The 25,762-nt window shown below is 34.9% G+C and overlaps 1 protein-coding gene across 2 annotated transcripts in view; it reads right to left on the bottom strand.

The window, feature by feature from the left end:
• OTOGL (otogelin like) overlaps positions 1–25,762 on the bottom strand; it is a 131,040-nt gene that overhangs the window by 15,059 nt on the left and 90,219 nt on the right. For both annotated transcript variants that reach the window (XM_069490675.1, XM_069490676.1), the window contains 12 exons: positions 25,021–25,138; positions 21,135–21,214; positions 20,753–20,821; positions 16,928–17,001; positions 14,546–14,723; positions 14,147–14,289; positions 13,877–13,900; positions 13,692–13,784; positions 11,506–11,695; positions 8,608–8,822; positions 3,239–3,380; positions 2,169–2,354 (listed from right to left, as the gene is read on the bottom strand). In XM_069490675.1, the coding sequence (XP_069346776.1) occupies positions 2,169–2,354; positions 3,239–3,380; positions 8,608–8,822; positions 11,506–11,695; positions 13,692–13,784; positions 13,877–13,900; positions 14,147–14,289; positions 14,546–14,723; positions 16,928–17,001; positions 20,753–20,821; positions 21,135–21,214; positions 25,021–25,138 (1,512 nt within the window). The remainder of the gene's footprint in view (positions 1–2,168; positions 2,355–3,238; positions 3,381–8,607; positions 8,823–11,505; positions 11,696–13,691; positions 13,785–13,876; positions 13,901–14,146; positions 14,290–14,545; positions 14,724–16,927; positions 17,002–20,752; positions 20,822–21,134; positions 21,215–25,020; positions 25,139–25,762) is intronic.

The following is a 25,762-nucleotide window of genomic DNA, read 5'->3' as shown; positions in this document are numbered from 1 at the left end:
AAGCCATCGTATTTTGGTTTCAGACAGTGACATGGTCCAGCAATATAGATGATATATCACAAATTATTCTTCCTCAGGTTCCTCTTTTCTTTCATCACCTACCGGCTTACAATTTTCTTTAATGAAAGTTTATATATAGTCCCCAGAAAATATTTTCCCTTTTACCACCATCTGTAAATTTGTATGTCTTCTTCTATAAATAAGATGATCTATGACTTATTTTTGATACATTTTAACTCTTGTTAATATAATTTTTTTAGCTTGAACAAACTTAGTAATGTAAATTTAAATTAGTTTTAAAATAGTAACTGTTAAAAATGATGGTGTTAGAAAACAAAATAGTCCCTACTTAACATTAACATTTATGTCATATGAAAATTCAAAATATTATTGCTTTAAAATCTAAAAGTTGAAAATAGGCAATCAAGCAAAATATCATTTAGTGCCTACTAGTTTTACCTAAAAGTTTTATTTTATGATAAATATAGCCTTCTAGTCATTCTTTTAAGGAATGATAAAGATAAATGTAAACCATATTTCCAGTCTCCAGTGAATTTCTCTTTTCCTATCTACTAGCAAACCAAACCTCACAGATCTCTAAAGAACAAATATATGCACACTTGTGTATTCTCAAATTCTTCCAGATACTTTCTACACTGGGAAACACAAGCTTGTTTCTGAAACTATATATGCATTTCACTTCTACTTGCCTTCTTCTTTAGTTTTAGCTAATTCTCTTTTCTTCTGACCATAATGAAGAGCCCTATAACTCACAGAATACTGTGCTGCAATTTTCTCAGTTTTTGCACTTTTTGCATCTGCCACCACCATTAAGACAATGTATCAAAATAAAATGGTTTGAGAATGAAATTAGAAATATTAAATGTTTCCCCCTAGTGTCTTAGTCCATTTGTGTTACTCATAATACCAGGCCGGGCGCAGTGGCTCATGCCTGTAATCCTAGCACTCTGGGAGGCCGAGGCGGGAGGATCACTCGAGGTCAGAAGTTCGAGACCAGCCTGAGCAAGAGCGAGACCCGAACCCCATCTCTACTAAAAATAGACAGAAATGATTTGGACAGCTAAAAATATATATAGAAAAAATTAGCTGGGCATGGTGGCACATGCCTGTAGTCCCAGCTACTTGGGAGGCTGAGGCAGAAGGATTGCTTGAGCCCAGGAATTTGAGGTTGCTGTGAGCTGGGCTGACACCACGGCACTCTAGCCCAGGCAACAGAGTGAGACTCTGTCTCAAAAAAAAAAAAAAAAAAGAGAATACCAGAGACTGGGTAAATTATAAACAAAAGAGGTTTATTTAGCTCACAGTTCTGCAGGCTAGGATGGCCAAGAGGCCTGGTGCCAGCATCTGCTCAGCTTCTGGTGAGGGCTTCCTACTGTGTCATAATATGGCAGGTCAAAGGGGAAGTGGACATGTGCAAAAGGGACCAAACATGAGGATGAACCTCCCTTTATAAAAACTCACTCATGTGGAAACTAATCCATTTCTATGAGAACTAATCCAGTCTCATGAGAGCCAGAACTCACTCACTACCATGAGAAGGCATTAATCTATCCATAAAGGCAGTGTCCCCATGGTCAAAATATTTCCCACTAGGCTCCATCTCCCAACACTGCCACATTGAGGATCAATCCTCAACATGAGTTTTGGTAGAGACAAACCACATGCAAATCATAGCACCCAGACAATAATACTATCTGCCATTTCTCAAGGCACTGTGCTAAACGCAAAATGCTTTTCATTATGTTATGCACTCCACACTAACTTTATGGGATAAGTACTATTATTTTCCTCATTTTACAGATACATAACTTCAGACCCGTAGAAGTAAAAGTGAACCACTAATATGAGAAATAACTGGAATTTGAATTCAATTCACAATCTACATTCCTAATTCTTAATTTGCCACGCTCTTTCCCAGTTAGTATAGGCATAGGTAACAATTAAAACATATTACCACTGAAGCTCTTAATTTTGTTAACTTCAGTTGAAATCATATTAAAATAAAAGTACAAACAAACTCACTTCCTTTCCAACACCTAGGCTATCTTTGATCTATTTTTAAAAGCACATTTCTCTAATATCTAAAAAAGTTTTTGTTGGTTTGTTTGCTGAATCCATAAGAAGTCACTTTGTACTTTGCTTCTTACCACATTCTTTCTCTGGAATGCACTGGGTTGAATATGGCCTGTGAAGAATAGTTCCACCTTTGCACACACAGTCTTCTCTTAAATTCAGACACAAAGAGTGTCCATAGAACCATTCGTTCAGGCATGTTCTTGCTTCACAGGGTCGCACACAGGGCTGATATTCCTTCCCCTCTGGGCAGCTCAGAGCTATTAATAATGGAAGACATAATTGCTAATGATAAAAGTAAACTATTTGAATTCTAGTAAAAGAAAGAAATGTCAGATTTCTTCTTGAAAATGAATTTTGCATATTTTAGTCCCTTGAAAGTCCATTTTTCATTTACTATATAAACATAAATCAAAAACAAACCATCAATGGATATTTTTGAGCATTTTCCAGGTGTCCACCTAGTATTAGGTGTTGCGGTGGGAAAAATTCATCAGATTTATATCAAATAAATATGACCAACAGGCAGCCTAAGTCTAGCTGGCAATAAAGAATCAACTATTAAGAAATTGCTCTATGAAGTGAGAAAACATAATAGTCTGCTCAGAATAAACATAGAAATATACTTCACAACTCAACCAAGTCATAAAAAAGAAAAAAATTGTGTATGTTTAAGTTTAATTCTTTACTGTCAAAAGAAATTACCATTGCTGAGAGGTTTCTAAATGATGTTTTAGAAAATTTGTGTTGATTTTCAATGATCTTAAAAAGTCATACAGTTAAAAAAATGAATACTCAGCTGGTGAGTGTATAAATTGGTACAACCTCAGTGGAGAACAATTTGATAGTGTCTAGTGAAATTGGAGATGGCATATATTCCTGACGAATCAGCAATGCCACTCAAATAGTGATTACCTCTGGGGGAGGACGGAGAGGAAGACTGGAGAAAGCACACCAGGAGCATCATGTGTAACTGTTTTATTTCTGAAGTTGAGTGATATTGTTATGATATTCTTTCTGCATGTATTTTATGCTTATTAAATTAATTTGTGAAAAGAAAAAGATGAAGAAAGAAAGAAGTGAATGCAAAAAATGGAATGTTAGTTAATCGTTGAGAAATGTTATTTGGTTAATAGTTACTTACCACAGTAATCAGGTGTTCTCCACTGAATACAGATGTCGAACTTGTTGCACAGAGCCACGTAGGCGGAAAGTGCATCACATTCATAGTTCCAAAAATAGGTATAATTGATCCACATCTTTTCACAAAAGTCCTTGGGTGAAACCTAGGGATACATTTTGCCTTGAAATAAGTTATATTGTTTTATTTCTCTGAAGACCCTAAGCTAGACTAAGACTATTGGAAGAAACACAAGGTAGCAAGTTAATACTTAATATAATTTCTCTTAGACTTTAGGCTTTCAAAAATTCTTAATATTAGATTTCATTATGAACACACATTTTAAATAAGATAAATATTACATGTACTAATATACACAAATCTTTCTTATAAAGATGGAAAAGAAACAGAGTATGTAGGGTCTAGCAAAGATCTATTTCTGGTATTATACTTTGGGTTACAATTGTCTTTTCTATATAGTGAATAAAAGTTTGAGCTATTGTAAGATTGAAAGCTCCTGAAGCATTCTGTAATAGTAGACAGCATCACTTCTTAAATGAGGTTATAAATGCTTTTCAAGTAAATTGTATTAATATTGAATGTTGGTCACATATTTTATATAATTTGGCATACTTTAATTTAATTAGAGACTCAGTTTTTCCCTACAAAATACATTCCATTTTGATTTAGAGACATGTGAAATCTAAATAATTTAACTTGTAACTTGACATTTACTCCATTTTTCTCTCTGCTCATTCATTCAGCAGGTACATACTAAGTATCTACATTCAGATGGTAAATTTTGACACAGGTCAAAGTATCAGATGAAAATACTTAGTATTTTTTATAACCTATCATTTTTTTAAGGTCCATATCTATAAAAACCAAAATTCTGGTACTGGCATAAAAATAGACACATAGACCAATGGGACAGAATAGGGAGCCCAGAAATAAATCCACACATTTACAGCCAACTGGTTTTCAACAAAGGTACCAAGAACACACAATGGGGAATGGACAATCTGTCAAGCCCAGTGAACACTCTGATATTCCAAACCTTCCCTGACCTCTCAGAGGCCTATGTTGCCATTAACACGCCCTCTTTCTTAAAACGCTCTCCTTTGACTTCAAAGATGCCATATTCCGTTGCTTTTCCATCTACTTGGTCATTATTGTCTCCTCTTCATGCCTCTCATTCTGTTCTACTAGATCCCATCCTCAATAGTCAGGTTTTGTCACTGCAAATGTTCTCCCTAGGCTCACCCACTCCCACGATTTTTACCACAATCTTGGATATTAAAATCTTCTTTCATATGTAAAATAGAGTTAATAACAACCACTACTACTTACGACTGTTTTGAGAATTAAATGAGCTAATATATGGAAATGGAAAATGTACAGAATAGGCCCTGGCACATCATAAATTAGTTACCATTATTTTTTTAAATCCATATAGTAATAACTCCCCAAGCCTGATCTCTGGCCTCAATTTATTTCTTCTGAGCTGCAAAATTAAAACTTCTAAGTTCCTTCCGGATTAGCACTTTGATGTCCAACATGACATAATTTGTCCAAAGTAAAAAAAAAAAAAAAAAGAACCAAATCATCTCCCTTCTCCACTTAACCCACAAAAGCTGATTTTTCTGTGTCTTCTACTTATCTATTTATTTATGTACACTTTCACAATTTATTGAGCACCTAACACTGTGCTATACATAAGGATATAAAGGTAAATAAAATAGATATGTTCTCTTCCTGTGGACCTCATAGTTTGAAAAAAACAAAAAGCCTTTGAGTAAGATGAAGAAGAGACACATGCTAAAGAGGATGATTAGAGGAGGGAAGTACTCCAGCTGGGGAAATGGCAAGAATAAAAGCCTATTGGTAGCAAAAATCTTGGAACATTAAGAGAGCTGAGAAGAGGCTAGGATAGCTTGGAGCTTAGCAAGAAGAGTGTAGCACAAGAGGTGGCTTGACAAGTATCGAGGCCAGATCATAGAGGATCTCATAAGCCCTGGTAAGAAGTCTGGAATGTGCTCTAAACATGAGTGAAAGACATTGAAGGGTTTTAAGTAGAAAAATAACACAATCTTGTTTACATTTTTTAAAGATAATTCTGCCTGCTATGTAGAGATTTGCAAATAAGGATGAAGATTAGTGGGAAAACCAAATTATGAGACTTTGTCCTTATACCAGGTAAGAGATGATGGTTGTCCGGATTAAGATGTTGGCATTCACAATGGGAAGAAACATGTGGATATTGAATATATTTTGGAAGTAGAGTCAACATGACTTGGTGATAATGTGGATGGCACAGATTGAGAATTAAGAAGGTAGCAAGAATTTCTTGTTATACCCTGTTTAAGCTAGAAAATCGAAGTCATCCACAATTGCCCACTCTCCCTTAACACTAACATCTAATCGGTCCTTAAATCCTGCCCATTCTAAGTCCCAAATGCTGTCTCTCCTTTCTAGACACATAGCTATTCTCACTTGCATGCCCCTGACCAACATAGGCTTTCACCATTTTCCCAAAGCAGATTTGCTTTAAAATCATTCAGCAGGAGTAGGGTGTGGGCGGAAGGAGTGGGGAAGACAGATGGAACAAAAGAGAGCCCATTTGTTAAAAATTGTTGGATCTGGATAAAGACATAGAGGTCCTTATAATGTTCTCTTTACTTTTGTGAATGTGTAATCATTGCCATAATAAAGTTTGAAACAAACAAGCCAACAAATAAAAAAGTACCCAGCAGCATTCTAATTAGTTTCCCTGCTACACCTGTCTAGTCCATCTTCAGGACTTCATGCAGATCAATTAAGCAAATCGTCACATCGCTCCCATTTTTTAGTTCTTAACTTTCTTTTTTTCTTACAACAGGACTTTAACCAAAGTTAACTGTTAGAAGCAGAAGATAGAGGAAGGGAAAATTTATCCCTAGGTTGATTAGAGTTCACCCCAAAGAATTCACTATAAACTCAAAATTTCTTTGAAGTATTTTTGAAGCCATGCAAATTTTACGTTCTCATGCTTGATAGTCTTGATAGTATGTTTTAAATAAAATAATGTCTTAAGATTTGAGGCTTTGGGAGAAAAAGAAATATGCCCTACCTATCTCATTGATCAGTGGGCAATTTGGTATTGCATTCAATTCCTAAGTGTCCATTTAAGAAATTTGCAGCGAATTGAGGAGATCTAACATCAAATATCAAGTTCAGCATGAAGGCAATACTATGTCTTCTCCACCTTGGTTTTGCAACATCCAGAAACTTATGTACTTATCACTATGTGGATAAAAAGAAAACACCTTTTCCAAGGTTGTATGTGCTTGTGCCAGAGTTATCACTGTATCATGATGGCTAGAATGCAGCTAAAGAAGCTGGCTGAAGATACATCTTCAGGCTACCATGTGTAGAATCCTCATAACCTTTGATAGGGTCTCTTTTACTCTCTCAAGGAAACACTGATCTAAAGGCTTTGAGTACTTAGGAGTCTGAAACTGCTATTGGTTCCTACATTCAGTTACTCTTATCTTTTCTTAAGCTTTATTTTTATGGTAGTATTTTTAACTGCTCAATCTTGAAAAAAATATCTGATTTTCCAACATAAGACATAACATGACCTGGTGCTCATTTGTATTTCCAGAATAAACAAAATCATACTTTCAGTAAGCATTAAGGTATTTATTATACTTGTTAGATTAGCCACTTGTGCTAGAGTACAATTCCCCATGTATATTTGGACTTCAGCTTTCCTTTCTTTTGCTGTCAGATTCACTGGGAAGATCCTCATGGATAAATGGAGGCTATCACAGACTAAATGGTATCCTGTGTTGCCTCACCATACCTTGACTAGGCAAGCTGAAAATTTCATGATCTAATCAACCTTAAAAATGCAATTTTAAAAAATCATGATGCTTTAAAAAAACAGATTAAAGTGATACTTGAATTTAAAAGTATTTGGTTTTTTTTTTTTTTCATGTTCATGTGCATGTATTTAAAAAGTGTGAACATTTAAACTTTATTTTCATCCAAATCTCTAAGTAAAACTGAAGGTCTAGGAAGATATGCCATTTTTATCCCATGACTTCATATCCTTTGCTTTTTCCCTCTGGGAACTCAGAGGGCAGGTTAACTACAGAGTCCATACTTCTCCATCTAGCACAGACTTCTCCTTCCTGACTTGACAATCCCCTTCTTTCCTTCTCAGATTCTTCCCTTCCATACATGTTGCACCAAACTCTTTCAATGTTTTCTTTACATGGCTTTTAACACCAAACTTTCCCTTGCATATACAGTTTGGCTCTCCATACCCAGGAGTTCTGCATCCATGGATTCAACCAACCATGGATCAAAAATATTCAGAAAACAAAACAATAAAAAATAATACAGTGATAAAAATACAGAATAACAATTATTTACATAGCATTTATATTGTATTAGGTAGTATAAGTATTCAAGACATGACTTGCAGTATACAGAAGAATGTGTGTAGATTTTATATACAGATACTACACCATTTTATATAAGGGACTTCGGCATGTATGGATTTTCTTATCTGCAGGGGTCTTGGAACCAATGCCCCACAGATACTGAGGGAAGACTGTATTTTCTTCTCTGCTTAGATCTCTCCGTCTTCCTCTTTCTTTCCTGGCAAACTCATCCTTCTAAACAGTTCAAAGGTCTAAATCTCCATGAAGTCTTCTCCAAACCTGGACTCCCATGCACCTCTATATTGTATTAATATATCATAATGTATCTGTTCACAGGCCTGCCTTCCTACTAGACTCCTCGAGGGCAGGGAGAGGGTTTTATTCATCTTTGTATCACATCTTTGTAACACAGCGCTTAATATGTGCTAGATGTTTACTAACTTTTAGTCAAATGATTCATGAAATACCATATTTGTCCTTTGACTACGGGATCATTTTTTACAATATAGATCATTTAAAATATTTACTAACCACTTAAACTCAGAAAGTTAGAGACTAATAGAGACAAATTAAATTGAAAATGTGACAGTCCATTGTAAGTATACACCTGAAAGGCCAGGATAATAAGGAATTGATTAAAGCCTCACTGTCTTGGTTTCTATGCTGGGTAATCAAGTGGCATTGATCTCTTTCTCCTAGAGGTATTCATTTATAGGACAGAGTTTCATTTTTTGTAAGCTGTAGATATAACTCTAATAAAACATAGCAGAAAAAATAAAATCATCCTTCCTGTCTCTGTAAGTCTATAAACAATAAGTGATTCTAAATTCCAAATCATACTGGCAGAAGGTTTGAGGTTTTGTTCTTTTCAGAAGAACATCATAGCGAGAGCAGTGATTTATGGGCTTTTACTTTCGACATATCTAACATGACAATTCTAATCTGTGGTAGCTTCCAACTTACTCTTTCATGGCATGGCATGAAGACTCTTCTGTTTAATAAGTCAATGCACTGGCTACAATCGTGCTCAGTGCAATTCCTAACAGGTCTTCTCATTGTCACTTCAAATGACTTTTCAATTTCCCAGCTCTCGATAAATAATTCTATGTCTTCCATGTTTGTAATAATCGTGCCATTCTGCATCCTTAGATCATCATCTGGATCTTCATTGCAAATGCCTTAAAAGAATATATGACAGAAGGAAAAAATTCACATAAACCAAGTGTAGGCAGCACAACTAAATCAGCTTAATAATTGATTTAAAATGAATTAATTATTTATTGAATGAGTTAACAAATGTATGTGTCCTTTAACTTTAACATTAATAGAATTTTTTAAAGTATGTGCCTGATTCTTTGGTAAAACAATATAGAACTACCTTAACCAGATAAGAAAGAAACCAAAAACCTAGAAATCAAAATATGTGAAGAGATCATAGGAGAACAAGAAAGAAGAGATTGATTCTGCTCCCATACTCATCCATTATTACCACCATATCCTAACTTCAGAACTAGTTTTTAAGCCTGGCAAGGTGCTTCTCAGACTGGGAAACATTTGGTGATTGACCCCCAGGCTTTCATTCCCCTGGGAAAACTCTGCCTGAAAACATTACATTTTTCCTTTTATGAACTACCACTGCCCCATCACTTAGTGCGTGACACCACTCCAGGCAAAGGCCTTAATTGGCATAAAGGTAATCCTTACTCCTTTGCATTAGCAACTATTATAGGCAATCCAGGCATAAACCAGCCATCTTATAGCAGTGCTCTAGACAAATGGATTCATTCAACATTAGGAAAACTATTGCCAAGCTCAGGACTTGAACTAGGAATTCTAGGGCACTGGGATGACATGACTTGCTGATGGCTATGAGGCTTTGACTTGCTATAGCCTCTAGCTTCCTTGAGGAAGACCAGACTGAGAATGAGCTTACTCTTCATTCAGTGTAGTATGGAGCCAAGGAATGTATAGAGAAATTGGACCAGAATCCTGATCATACTTTACCTGAATCTCATCCTACATTAAGACATAATTTTTCTTAATTCTCAAGACTCTAGGCTATAAAATATATGAATTAAAATTTTCTTCAAACATCAAATCTTAATCTCCAAGCAGGTATATCAGGATAAATAATGGTTCCTGCCACTGCAGATGCCACAGCCATGTAAATGTACAGGGTATCAGGCTCAATTTTTTAAAAATTTAAAAACTCAAGCTAAGTGAACTATTCTATAAAGTAGCTACATTTTTAAGTCTAAATTTTTCTGAAGAAAGATAATTGCTATGAAAAATGTGTTTTCATTGCAACTCCAACCACCACTCCTGCAGATTCCACAGTGCTATATAGAATGAGACGTCAATGTAGACCTCCCATTCTGGTATCCATGCTCAATTTGGGTCAAAATCTTATTCACTACAAACTTTTCAGCCACTACCCAGCCAGTGATCCCAACGGCACCCAGATTTCCCTTTAATATGCCACCCTTATCCTACTGTGGAGGTCACGGAATTTAGAGGGTGACCCTTGGTTAACAAGAAAGTGATGTTAGCCCCTTCTCTACAATGCGTAAATAAGAATCAAGTTATCAGAGTGGCTGTCTATATAAAAGCAAGAACTTGCAGCAAATGAGAGGGAAAAAACATGAAAAGCAAAGAAAAATTTACTGAGAAGTAATAAATCATAGAAGAATATGTACATTCCCAAAGTCTCTGAGTTATGACTCAATAACCATTGATTTATTATGTGTACTCAATAATACCTATTCCACATGATAACCTTAAGTTACCACAAAAGTTTGTGCTACATTCAGCATACTCTAAATAGGCAAGAAAATGTGTAAACCATTTTAGCAAACTTTCCATTAAATGTTTACATTTTTAAAGAAAAAATTTAGGTATTTCATGTGATTTGTTGAAGGCAATGAGTTAGTTTTATTCATTTCCAAGTTGTCAGCATCAAGCATAAGTGTCACATACACAAGGTGATTCATAAACTTTTACTCAATTTAGTGAGGTTAAAATTGATACATTTGTACAAAAGTAACATTCGCCGATTGTGCATACTGAGTGATGTGTTGAATCTTTTACATTAACTTTCACATGTAATCCTAACAACAGTCTTAAAAGTAGATATTGCTGTCCCCATTTTAAAGATGAGGAAACTAATGTTTTCTTGAGAGCACAGAACCATGAAGGGAATAACTCATGTTCAACTTTCTAGCAGACACCAGAAAGAGTATTCTTTTTATTTTGTTATCTCCCTACAAGTAATTCTAATTTGTTTCCTTTGACTTAAAACTCTTTATATATCTATATAACATATTACAATATTAAACGTAGGTATAAAGGTATATCTAAGCTTTACAATTCACAATAAAACTTAAGACAAATATTCAGAACATTGTGTTCTTTTAAGATAATTTAAACAACTTACCTGATTTTAACCTTTTAATAAGAATAAGGAGGAAGCAACGATATTTAAGCCTTTAAACTTTCTTTGCCTCATTTTTATCACTTATAAATTGAGATAATACTAACACCTACTTATTAGAGCTTGTAAGAATTAAGTGAGTTAAAATATGTAAAATTATGCTGATACTTCATTAATGCTTACTAAAAATGAGCTGACAGAAATACAAATGGTGTTCTAATATCAGTGGTAAGAATACCCAAAATTAACTGTTATTTCCTGCTTCTTTGCCTACTTGTTGAAAGCCATTGCTTCCTTCAGTAATTACATGGGAACTGAAAGTTAATATGACAACTCAAATCTGCAAAGCAGGGCGATAGGGTCCAAAATGGTACAGTGCAAACAAGAAAAAAATATTAGAAGAAATCAAGATTTTTAAAAGCAGCAATTACCACAAAGTCCTTCTGTATATGATGACAAGTTAAATTGGAAGCCAAAATGAATGTCTACGATTCCTGTAAGATGAGCCCACTTGATAATTAGTCCAGCTGGTGTAGTAATCACATACATTGCACCAGAATCTTCTATGGACAATTCCCGATTTGAAAAGGGCAAAGGCACGACAATAGAATCCACTTCTACCTAAATAACATAAATACACCTGTCAGGAAAATGTTTATTTAAATATACACTCATTAAAATTAGGAAAATACGGATTATACTCTATTTCTTCTTATTTAGTAGAAATTATTTTTTAAATTTTTAAAAATTTATTTCTCTTCTGCTTCTACCATAGCTTCCCAGAACCTCTAAGCTCTTTTATTGTTCCTTTTCTGTGCTTTGCCATATTCAGTATTTGTTCTAACCTCATTGCCTTTTGTTTTCTGCAAAACTTAACTTTCTTTCATGTTATATATGTTTTTATAACTGTTTCCCTCAGTATATGCTGATTACACCACTAGTTTCTAATATGAATTTAAAGTAAAAGTTATTTTCAGGATGTGCTCTTTAATCTAGATTCTTTCTTTAATCTTTCAAGTCAGTGTGTGTTTAACTGTAATGTTCATAACAACCATCTGTCAAGCCTGATAAAATTCAAGATTCCCGGTGATTCTACCTTCTAGGTTTGGATTGAATTTTAGACTGTATTTTTAGCATGTACTCTTGGTAATACCAATGCAGGCAGTCCAAGGATTATACTTTGAAAAACAGTGCTGCAAAGAATGGGAATGACATGGAAGCATGAGCTGTAACTAGCAGTAAATTTCTCAACGTTACACCTCACCAACCATTCAATTTCTCATCTTTATATCTTGCTCATACTGCTGTCCTAGGGCTGAAACATCCTTCCTCTTCCTCTTTCTTATTTCTACTCATTCTTTAAGATTTATCTTAAGTATTATCTTCTCCGAAAAGACTTACTTGGACCTCCTATAGACTGCATTAAGTGAGCCTTCTCTGTACTTCCATGAATTCTTGGTCACAATTCTATCACTGTACTTTCCTCACATATATGCAAACCACACACAACTGAAAATTACTTGAGATCAAGACTTGTGTTGTTTTATCATGTAAATACTCATTAGATGATTTTTTAAGTAATTACTGTTAGCTGAATATGGTACACAACCAGTGAATAGCCAGTTATGAATTCATCTGAAGCCAAAAATTAGTCCTTCCACCCCAATGCTCACAATAATGGCACTGACCAGGTTTAAATTGATTTCCCACCTACTTCCTGCAACTATAGGAACTTCATCAAAATCAAAGGTATATACAAATTCTCTCATCCAAAGAAGTACCTCAGTCATACATTTTAAGTTTTACTTCACTAAAACTTTTTAATACCTTATTATAATTTACGCTTATTTTAATATTATTTCCAGACTAGAATCTGCAGACCTGTGGTAATAGATGGAATTATTTCCAGAAAGCATATAGCATCTCAGCCATTTTAAACAAAATATTTACACATTTTTTCTCATATTTTAGAGAGAACAACTTAGAGTTGAGTGAAGCAGTCAGCTCATAACATATTCCTATTTGGTAAACATATATTCCTGGCGATGATGGTTTTTCCTACAAATCCAAATGTCTTCTTTCAAACTTTCTTCATAATGCATTGCTCTTCTTCAGTTTATTTCAGTAAAATTAAATATTCCTTAGATTTTTTTTCTTATTTTAGTCATTTATTCACCAAAAAATTAATGGTGTCAACACTTCAAAATCAGTTCTTCCATCTGTTCTTTTAGAGGTGTTCATTCTATATTCTTGGCTACTACTCTTTTCAACATCATGAGTCTTCTTCTTTATATAGTGTCTACTTTGTCTGATTTGAAACATGAACATTAACTCTTACACAAAGAAGGTTGGCCACTTACATTACCCAAGAGGGTGTCAGCATATTTAACATGGTCCCTTATGGTTAACCTCATAGAGAAGAAATATTTAAAACAGTTGGCACATTATTAAAGGAGAAATATAATATTAAGAAGCACATTTTTAGACTGTTCATGAAAAGAATTAGATATGAGAACAATGAAACTCCACTGATACATTTAAAATTTTCTCTCTTATTAGAAATAATTGTGTTTATGCAATTTCTTATTTTCATCTAATGTGAGGATAATTTTCTTACCTTTCTGGCTAACCGATTGACAAGTATTTTTTGTGTAGATGTCGTCACATTTAACTTCTTAAAACAAAGTCCAGAGATTCTTCCTGAGGAAGTCTTAATTTGAAAAAAAAATTAAAACTTTATGGAGTTAAACATAATCGTAGTGATAAACAGAATGAACTTACTAAATACTTGCAAATACTCACTAGCTTTTTAAATGAGTTTCCAGTCTGAAAAAAGCATAAAGAAAGAAACACTTTTAAAAGAAATGCATTACTTGACTTTTTAAAATATTGTTTGGATTAATGTTACATGCCTCTAAATATATTCACAGGAAACCTTTTTTGGTTTAAGTATAAGAAGATCAATCTCGGTGAGTTCTTGAACTCCTTTCTACTCTGAGAATCCGTGATGTTGCAATATGCATCAGCTACAGATTTATAAAGAAATAACTGCAAAAATGGATTATAGCCTACCTGATTCATGGAACATTTTTCAATATGGGCAACTATAATTTCCCCAGGAATTCTTACTAAGATATAAGAAGCCATACTATATAATGCTGCATTGTTTCCATCAAATGTAATAATGCTCAGTTCTGACAACATGGAACACCGACCTAAAAAAAATGGTGGAGACTGGATTCAGTCTATTAACTATTTGTATTTTTAGTAAATATTGCTCTTTTTAAAAAAACTTATAAAAATATTTTTATATTTGACAAGAAGCAACTCTAAAAGTTACAACTGAGAACAAAAATTGGAAATCAAGTGAAGCAAGCTCAAAAACAATGACTTGCTGAGGCGATAGGTTCAAAAAAATAACAATCTCCCCTGATTAAAAAACTGATCACTAATTAAGAAATGCAAACTTACAAGGACATTCCCACTCAGGGCAGCAGATATCAGTGTTCACTTGAACAGGCCTTCCCCGGAAACCACAGTCAGGCATTTCCAAGGCCTTTGGGCAATTAAGAGACCAGTTGTACAACTTCCATTCCATATTAAGGCATATATATTGGCTGCAATTGTAAACAGGATCAAACTGCTGAGGCTGTTAATAAAAAGAGAAAAATTAGTGGGTTTTTCCAATTCTCAACTAGTGTTTTCAAATGATTTTTTAATTTCACATTCATATTGCTATAGTATACATTTCTTAAATATAAAAACTTTTGAAAGATAAAGAATTACAATTTCACTACAACTTTTTTTTGATGACCCTCTTTACAATACTCAATGTGTACTTAACTTAAGCTTTACTTAAATATTTATTTGATATTAGAATTGGCCTTATACTCCGATATCTGAACAAAAACAAAGTCTTCTAAATTCTCCAGATTAGCATTTTGCAAGCAAACTTATACAGTGGCAGCTGATTTTTCATATTATGCTGTGTAAAGCCAGTATATGAATATAACTTCTGTTAATGTCAGCTTAAAAATTATAACTTAATATCACACCAATGTTTCATTAAAAATTCATAAATGACATCAATTTGACAGCACCTACATAGTATCATTATAAATTAATTTTTATATATAGCTCAAAACTTCCAGATAAACCAGTAAGAAATAAGTGGTAGATTTCTCAAAAGTTATAATCACATTATTTTCTTTCCTTGGATGCCAGATCATCTATTTTGGCCTATTCCACTGGTTAATATTTTTTGCATGTTTGCTACCTTTTTTCAATCTATTAAAGTTGTAGTGGACCTCTTCATTTCTTTATACACTCCCTTGTGATCTCATCCAGTCTCATAACTTTAAATACCATTTATCCACTGAGAATTCCCAAAATTTTCTTATCTTGACCTCTGTCCTATATTCAATATATGTCCACCAGATCTGTACCTCCACAACTTTTTGATGTCCATGACTAATCTCAAAGTTACATGGCCAAACTGAACTCATGATTACACCTACCCCAGACCTTTACTTCCCGCAATGTCTCCAGGCTGGTTAACGCCAATCCTTCAGTTACTCAAGGAAAAAAAATCTTAGAATCTTTAATGCTTCTCATTCATTCACACCCTACATCTAATCCTTCAGCAAATTCTGTGACTTCTACCTTCAAAATACATCCAGGATCCAGGCATTTCTCACTGTCTCTGCTGCTATCACCTGGAACAGACCACCATCATCGTCTCTTGTCTAAATTCCTGCAATAGCTTCCTTACTGGTTCTGTTGTCTCTTTACACCTTACTCTCAACACAGCAGCCAAAATAATCCTGAAGCAAATCAGATCATATAATTTCTTGCCTCAAAAATATACAGTGTCTTCCTGGGTCATGTAGAATAATAAAAAAAAAACAAAACAATCTTTATAATGGTCTACAAAGTCCTCCATAATCTACTTTATTTTCTACTCTTTTATTCCTTCCTTAATTAATAGTCTCCTTGTTATTCTTTTATTCTTTTAATATGTTAAGTACATTCCTAACCCAGGGCCTTTGCACTTTCTGGTGCCTCTGCCTGAAACATTGTTGTTCTGGTCTCTGCATTGTTTACTCTCTCAACGTCTTGAGATATTTTATTCTAAAGTAACCTTATCAGTGAATATTTTCTGACCACCTTATTGAAAATAGTTTTATCTTTCTCCTGAGCAGCACCTTCTAACATTTTATATGACCTAGTAGTTCATTTTGCTTATCGGCAACCTCAGAAACTCCAATAGAATGTAAACTCCAGAAAGGCAAGGATTTTTTTTCCTGCTTTTATGTCTTTTCCACAGCATCTGAATAGGGCCAGGCCAGAAATGGTGCTAAACAAATATTGCTTGAATAAATAATTAATCAGAATGAGTTACATATTTGAAGTAAGAAGATAGCTGCTCAAGTCTCAGTGGAGAAAACGATTAACTCTAGGGGGCAATGACTTTTATCTTTTTTGCTTACCAATGCATCATTATCACCTTGCATAGTGTGTGACATTTAGTAGCTGCTTAATAAATATCTTATGAATGCTTAATTTACAGAGAAGCCCATATTAGATAACTGTTTATTAGGAGATCGCATCTAAGATCTTATTTCAGTTTTTTTTGTTTTTCTTAGTGTGACCAGAAGTTAATTGATAAGAAATATCTGAGTCAGTTAAGAAAACACAATTGGTATAATGTAATACATATTTTTTATTATCCTTTAGCAAAGACAGACTAGAGAGCATACCAAAAGAAGTTTAGAAGTATTAGGATAATTACAGAAACTTAAGTAGATGATATACAGAAATGACAAGTAACTGGAAGAGACTGCCCAGTCATACCTCACATTCCAAACCTGTCGTGGGTGTCAGCATGTCAAACACAGTGATTTCCGATGGAGTAATCATTTCTGGACCTGTTAAAAATGAAGATGCAATCCCCATTACTAGAATGGTAAGCTACCATTTATGGAATTCATACGTGACAGAAATGTGCTAAGAAATTTTATATAGATTATTTCATTGAGTCCTCCACAGAATCCTTTGAAATCATTAATAATATTATTGTCATTTCATAGATAAGGAAACTAAGTAAGGCTGGTAAGTGGCAGAGGAAGAATTCAAACTCAGGAGTTCTGATTCCAGAGCTATGGCTTTTAAACATCATTCTATTATATAAACACCTTCAGTGTCTTAATGGTGTCAACACAATTGTCTGAACAGGTAAAAATAACAATGGTATCACTAACGATTCCTCCGGAGTTACAAATTTTGTTGCGTGTTTGAAAAAATAGTGAGGTTGACTCTTTTACATTGGTGAATGTCGAGAGTATGTTCCTTGTAAGCAGAATGGACAATGCTGTGGATCTCATGGAGACCTCAGTTGGTGGGTGTGGTGCAGGGGTGACCCATGGAAAAGGAAGATGTGATTGGTAAACATATCTGTAAGGCACTTTCTACAGCTTTTTGTCAGTACTAGAGGGATTTCTAAAATATTTAGTCTGAAGAACTAAAGAAGAGATGAAATAAATGGCTGAAATTGTCCTTAGCTGTAATTTCAGTGTCCATTGGTCCATTAGAGTTAAGAAATGACTGCATTAGTTTTCTATTGATGCTGTAACAAATTACCACAAATTTTGTGGCTAAAAACAACACCAATTTATTATCTTGCAGCTATGGAGCTTAATGTATCCATTCTACAATGTATATACATTTCAAAGCAACATGTACACAATAAACATATACAATTTATATTTGTTAATTTAAATAAATAATTAATTTTTTAAAAAGAAGTCCTAAAATCAAGGTAGTGAAGCCTCTAAGGGGAAATCTGAGTTTTTTGTGTCTTCCAGCTTCTATGGACTACCTGAACACAGCTCATAATCCCTTTCTTCATCTTCAAAACCACAACGTAGTATCTTCAAATCAGTATCTCTCTCTCTTTCTTTTCCTCTCTTTCTTTCTCTTTTTCCCCCACCACCCTTCTCTCTCCTCTGATTCTGTTGTCACATCATGTTCTCTGACTCTGACCCTCCTGCCTCCCTCTTATAAAGACACTTGTGATTACACTGGGCCCGCATGGATACTCCAAGATAATTTCTCCATCTCAAGATCCAGGTATAAACTAGTGAGCATCTTACTTTAGCCACATCTGAAAAGTCTGTTTGCCATATGAAGTCACATATTTACAAATTTTGGGGATTAAAACATGGAAATTTTTGGAGGACCATTATTCAGCCTACCACAATGACATAAGAAAAACTTTTACTTTTTTAGTTAAATAAATTCTACAAATAACCCTCATTTTGTACTTATTTAATAGTTTCTAACTTGCAGAACAAGTAAATTAGAACAAAAATTTCCATTCCTTAGTCTTATGAGCAATGTTTATGATATCTTAGATTTTGCATCATCTGGAGAACGTGATATTTAATACAGTCTTAAATATCTTCATTTCCATCATGATAAATATTTAGGCAAAGAAGAGACAAAGTTCTAGTCTAATATAAGCACAAAGTCATAGAATATTCTAATGACTGGGAGGTTCTTTGGTCTTAACAATGAAGGAGTCCATTGTTATCTAAAATCACCAAAGGGTTATAAGCATTGTCTGGGTGTAGATTTATAATAGCCAAACTGTCTTGATAACTACATCGTTGTGGTAAGTTTTGAAATTGAGAAGTATGAGCCCTCTAACATTGTTTTTTTCTTTCAAGATTGCTTTGGCTATTAGAGCTTCCTTGTATTTCCATACAAATTTAGGATCAGTTTATCTATTTCCACAAAGAGGTAACTGAGATTTTGATAGGGATTGTATTAATTTATATCAAATTTGGGCATATTGCTATTTTAACAATATTAACTTTTCCAATCCATGAACATAGGATTTCTCCCCATTTATTGTAAGCTTCTTAATTCTTTCAATAATGTTTTGTAGCTTTCATTGTACAAGCCTTAATTTCTTTTGCTAAATATATTCCTATATATTTTATTCTTTTTTGATACTACTATAAATGGAATTGTTTTCTTCATTTAATTTTCAGATTGTTCATTGCTAGGATATAGAAATACAATTTTTTTTTGTATATTGATCTCACATTCTGCAACTTTGCTGAACTCATTTATTATTGCTAACAGGTTTTAGTGGATTCCTTAGGATGATCTATGTATAAGACCATGTCATCTATAAATAGAAATAGCTTTACTTTTCTTACCTTTGAGGGTCATGAAGTATAGTCCATATCCCCTGAATATGGGGTACAATGTTTACATAGTTTTAGACATTTGAGATATGTGTTAAATATTAATTTGGGGGATATTAGGGAACTCAAAGTAGATAGCAGTACTTAAAAGAATTAATAGTCTCTGCCCCAGGTGTTAGGATATACAGTTTTATTTTGTAGACTTATTCCCTCTGTAGATTAAACAATGTAGGTAAAGTACTTCCAGCTCCTCTCAAAACGTGCTTTAAACTATACCAAATTCAATGATGCCAAAATTTTACAACAGAAGAGCAATTCCTCATCTCTGTAAGGGTGCTAACACCTCTCTCATAGGGCTCTTATAAAAATTAAACATATGCCAAGAGCTTAGTGCAATGTCTAGCACATAGTAAGTACTCAATAAATAGTAGCTAATAAGATAAACAGTGGCATAAGTGATGGCTGTAGAGAGGCTATTACTGTCTTTAAAAAACATCCAAATGTCTTCCCACAGACCCTTTGTGATCTGCCACTGATAATCTCTTCTATTCCATGTCTTGGAGCAATTCTCCTCACACTGCATATTCGAGACACATTGACCTGCTTGAAGTCCCTTCAGGTGACATGACTTTCACTTCCAGAACTTTGAGCATGTTGTCCCTTCTAGTGGAACATGTTTCCTCCTTCTCCTAGCCAATCTAGCTCCTATCTTCTATTACCCTTCTGAGATTATACCTCCAAAACAAGTATAATGCCTTTCCTGCGTGCCTCTTGCACTTACCCCTATTGTAATGTTATGATAGTCTCCAATTAGCTGTTTCAGGATAGAGGCTCTGATTTTTTTACCTCACTCCCCCACCGAGTGCCAGGACGGTGCCTGACACAGCTGATGCTCAATTAAAGCCTGTTGAATAAATTGAAAGAATAAATATCTGAACTTGAACAGTTCCAAATTCTAATCCCTGCAGAAATAACACATGAAATTTGTCAGGCCTCACTGTGAGTGGATTTATTAAATCCTTCCCTGAGGCAAGTTTCACAGTGAAGGCAGGCAGCGAGAAGAGGAGCACAGAAGGCCTCCAGAGCCTGGGACAGAACACAAAACTCAAAACGGAGGTGCAAAAAGAAACCTTGATTTACATCTACAGCTCATTAGAACAAAGTCAATCACTGTGAAAATGCAAGCAGGGTATAGTATCACCTAAATTCTAGATTTAGGTTTTAGGTTTTTAGATGTGAGGAAAGTCCTAGTAATCTATACCACCAGAAATGGAGAAAGAGGTGGATACATACAAAAGCCAGTGAGAAAACGCAGCATGGGGAGTCAGTGAACAGCTCTCTGATGGAGCAAAATGACTGCCGGGTTTCCTAGTCAATAGGACAGTACTAGTAATGGCAGCTGTGATCAGTGTGCCAAGACTTAATTACATAATGCTAATTTTAGTGTCCAATATTGTAACAATACCTGTAAACATGGGTACAGTTGGCTTCTCTGGTGGCATTAATGCTGCTTCTGTGGGAATCACAGGTATGCCTACAAAGAAACAAAGGTTCTCTTTCTTAATCTGTATTTGCTCAAAGTGAGACCCATAGAATTCGTATAGAGCTCTTTAGCTTCAAGGATAATGTTTCGAGAGAAAAAACAGGACAGATATTAGAGGGAAGATTTATACGGTTTAGAAAGTAATTAGGGACAAAAAAAAAAAAACTGTGGAAGGGATATTGAAGAAGAATCTTATGAGAGTTTATTACCTGCCTAAAGCTTCAGTTTACAACCACTTGCCTCATAGAGAAAATTATGCAAGTGTTTCATTTTTCAGAGTAAATTAAGCAAAGTTCACACTTACAGTCTCCTGGATACACACATTTGAGGGTGACCTCATCAAGGACCATATTTTTAGGGCAGTAAGGCAAGCATCCTTCAACCCTTTATATGAAAAAAAAAGAAAAAAAAGAGAAAGAAACTGTATTTAACATATGCAACTAAGATATATTCTTCCCCAAATTCTTCTATCCTCTTGTCAAGCACCAAGGTGTGCTCCATTTGCTACCACTCCAACCTACCTCATTTTATAAAATCATAAGCTAGCGATGATAAGGGAATATCATTATGAATAAGACAGACGGAATTTGAAAGCAGAACATTCAAACTATACACTTATGGAGGGACACACTAAGGCCATGTTCAATAAATCAGTGGAAATGTAGAAGAATAATTTATTGAGATTTTAATCTATATCTGTTGCACTGTTACTTCCCACTCCTATACTCACTTCACATCCAGGCTGATTGACATGCTCTTTGACTATCCTTGCCGTGTGGATGCTTGCAGGACAAAACCAGCAACTTCAGTGTCCTTCCCTACCTATTATTAAGTCAGAAACTTGTTGAAAAGATATTAGAGATCTCTAGGTAGAAGAAATAGCGGTGTGACAAGGTTGCAGTTCTTTGAGAACGGGGAGAGGGAGGGGCAGAGGCTACAGTTCTCAAGAGGGTTAAGGCCCAAATTTGTGGCAGTGCCCTGGGAGGAGATGGTTGTATACCAGCCTGAGGAGACCCAGTTTCAAGCCCCAGGATGTCTGGCCTTGATAAGAATCCCCAGTCTTTGTATGTAGCACAAAAGCCAAGAGAGAGTCTCAAATTTCAAGAAGCCACATTGTGGGCCAAAGACAGGAGGGGCCATCAGAATATCTTTCTTCTAGAGGAATGATACCAAAATAAGGACTAAGATTACATTCTCCTTGGAATCCAATTTATTCTAATTCAAAGGAAATAAATGTAATCCTTTGAGTGGAACCATGTCTAATTACTATATACATACATACTGCAGAGAATTAATGCAAATGTTATTATAAAAAGGCTTGTTTATCTGCCTCTAGAATACCCCAGCAGTTTATAACAATATTTTTAACATTTTAGAAATATTTCCAATTGCTTCATCTAAAAAGAATTTGGACTAAAAATGTTCAAGGCCTCTTTTCATTTAGGATGGAAACAAACTAACTTGACACTAGAGGTAAGTGTTGCCACCAGAGGGCATTTGTTCATGGAGGCAAATCCAGGCATCACTTTTTAAATATGAAGAAAAGCTATTAATAATTTCTGTCTTAATGAGGCCTAATGAGACACATTTAACGATCTCTTGGATACTTCCTTCCCAAATGATTTCTTCCCACATAAACAGTTTAGCTTATATGACCATTTGTTTATTTCATAAAATGAATTTGAATAATAAAACTTTAACCAGTATATGACATTCCTGTTCTACTCTAAACTTTGTGATGTCAGAGAAAAAAAGAAAAAATTAAAGTTACTGGATTGCTGAAAGACTAGGACTAGGTAGCTGTCATCAAATTAAGTCAACATCAATTTTTTATGCAACTCAATTATTTTGCAGTTGTTTTATGCACATAAAAAGCACAGCCAAACTCTTAAAATACTTTTCAAAAACCATTAACTTTCTCCTTTAAAATACCTTCATAGTCACACATAACACATTTCTCTTTGTTTTGCCATCCAGCTGGTAATCTACTACATTTCTAAGTGATAAATATAATGCCTCAGATGTAGAACTGTTCTTATAATAGGTATATTATATAATAAGAATAACTGTATTTACATATGTGCCCTAGGGTATGCTACTTGGCATCTTTTCTCAGAAAAGTTCTCATTTTCACGAGATACTTTTATTTTTAACATTTGCTATGTGTCAGAAAGTGCAATCATTTAGAACAAGGGTGGTGGTTCTGTTGGGACTTGGAGGACGGGTACAGAAGTATGTTAAAGCCCCAGCTCAGTACCTGAGTATCCCCTTAGGGCTGCAAGTACAATGAGCAATAATTAGGCACCTGGGCACACAGGAAGTAGACAGGAGATAGAAGTGAAGGTGGAGATGAGAAACATCACGGTGGGGACGAGCTTTCATCCTGAGTGTCTTCTCTGCATCCCAACCATACCAAAAGAGAAGCTTAGGGACAGCTAAGACTGGTGAAGACTTCTTTTCAGAAAAAAAAAAAAAAAGGCTACTTTTAAGAAAATAGATACATCACTTTCTTCTCTCTGATACACAACAGGGTATAGCAGTCCCAATCCCGGCTCCACTGCATACAAACTGTATGATGCAGGGCAAATTGTGTAACTTCTCTGTGCCTTCCTTGGTTCTCTCCTCTGAAAATGGGAATAATTAGATTACCCATTTTACAGTACTTAGCACAGTTTGTGTTATGCTGTAAATAGCTAAATAGGTTAATATGTTAGCTGTTGTTATTCCTCTGGACTTCTTTCCTGGATTGTCATTATCTACTTTTGTTTCTGTCTCCATCCTAAAAATGTGAGCTCCTTGAGAGAGAGGCTGGATCTTATTTACTGACATGCTCAGAACTTTTGTTCTGAGCCCATGTTTGCCATAGAATAAAAAGCTCATAGTGCTTAATGTAAAATGATTCTCTTAAAAAAAAATTCACTCCTACAATTGATCCATTTCTTGGTTCTCCTCTATAGCAAACTCTTTAAAAAAAAAAAAAAAGAAAGAAAGAAAGAAAATGGTTTATACACTCTGTCTCCATTTTGCCTCTTCCTATTCTCCAGGTTGCTAAATCCAATAAACAATTTTCCATCTCAATTTAAAATCCTCAAAACCAAATTCCTGACTTTTCCTCCAAGCTGCTCCTCCTAACATCTTCCTTATCTCAATAAATGGCAACTTGGTCCTTCTATTAAATCAAATTATTTGAAAATGCTGATATTTGGCAGTTTTGACTACAAAAATGGCAACTTCATATGGTTTCACTTAATAATTTCTGAGGCCAAAACTAGCCCTTAACTCCTCTTTCTCTCATAACTGCTATTAAATCTGCTCACTTCTCACAACCTCCAGGGCCACCATTCTCATCACTCCCCTTTATCTCTTGTATTACTAAACAATTTTGCCCTGTCCTTCCCCTTCCCAACAGTCCATTCTCAATACCGTAAACTCTTTAAAACATAAACCAGATCATGTCACTCTTCTGCCTAAAATACACCCAGGTTGCCCATCTTGCTCAGAGTAAAAGACAAAGTCTTTACAACAGGCTACAAGTCCTTATCTGATTTGCCCACCACAAGGATTCTCTGTTCTCATCTCCTCTCTCAATTTTATTTATTTTGCCCTAACTAATGGCCAATGGTGTCCTTGCTTATCATCAAACACACCAAACACATTTCCACGCCAGGACCTTCTCAGATTGGAAGGCCCCTCCCCAGATATCCCCATGGCCAGTCCCCTCACTCCCTTTGGGTCCCTGACCAGATGTCAGCTTGTCAGGGTGTTCTTCCCTGACCACTAATATTAATGGAAATACATACACACATGCTTTATGCTCTGTTTCCCTTACCTTCCATTATTTTTTCTCCATAACATATATGACCATCTAAATAATGCATTATATATCTATGTTTATATTTGTCTATTTTCTGCTCAACCTAACAATATGTAAGCCCCATAAGGGAAGGTACTTATTTATTTTGTTCAGTACTGTATCCCTTGCAGCAGGAAGAATTCTTGGCACATAGTAGACCATCAATAACTATTTCTTGATTTAAATGAAATAAATTCATGAATGAGTATATAGCAAACGCAAATTTTTCTTGAGAATAGCTGTTTTGAAGCACCCCTCCCCCCCCAAAAACAAATTCACTGAGAACAGAATCTGTTAAAACTTGAATTTGATCATTTACTGGTAAACAATTACTTACGGTGGAAGAAATGTACACGCTAGGGCTTCAGGGTCACTACACGTTTTAAAACAGGGAGTGGCACAAGGTTCATACCTCCATTCACACATCCTCCTGTAAGGCACAGCTACCTGGATTTCTGGGGAAACAGTAAAGTTTAGATTGTGTACATTTTTAATTCTCAGCTTGAAAACTAGCAACTTACGACATGAATCCTTCTAGTGTTTGACTCCTCTTTGACCATAATGCTATGAGAAGACAGACCTAAAGAAAAAAGCATAGTAATTGGTGGTCACATTTTGTGCTCAGGTTAAATATCTAAATGTAAGTCTATCTTCCAATAATTTTTAAAGAGAGGTTGGAGAAGGCTAAGGAAAACTCAAAATCCTCTTCCTTTCTCTATGTTGAGTGGGTTTTCATTGATCTTCATATCATAATAATACCAAACACTTGTTTGGAATTTTAATTTTGCAAAGTAAATTTTTGTCCATTATTCTATTTTATCCTGCAACAATCCTGTTGAGTAGGTATTATTTTTAATTTATAAATGAAGAAATTAAGGCTCATAGCAGCCAAGTGACTTGCCAACGTCAAACAATTAGGACAATAGCAAGACCAAACACACAATTCATGTCCTTGAATCTAGAGAGAATGTTCCATCATTTTCTACTCACAATACTTAGCACATTGCCTTGCATATAAGTATTGTTGAATACAAAACAAAACGATGGTTTTGAATAATACATGCTTATAGTTATAAAAA

The sequence above is a fragment of the Eulemur rufifrons genome, chromosome 16 (assembly GCF_041146395.1).
Source record: "Eulemur rufifrons isolate Redbay chromosome 16, OSU_ERuf_1, whole genome shotgun sequence".
Taxonomy (NCBI): domain Eukaryota; kingdom Metazoa; phylum Chordata; class Mammalia; order Primates; family Lemuridae; genus Eulemur; species Eulemur rufifrons.
This window is presented reverse-complemented; position numbering and strand designations above follow the sequence as displayed.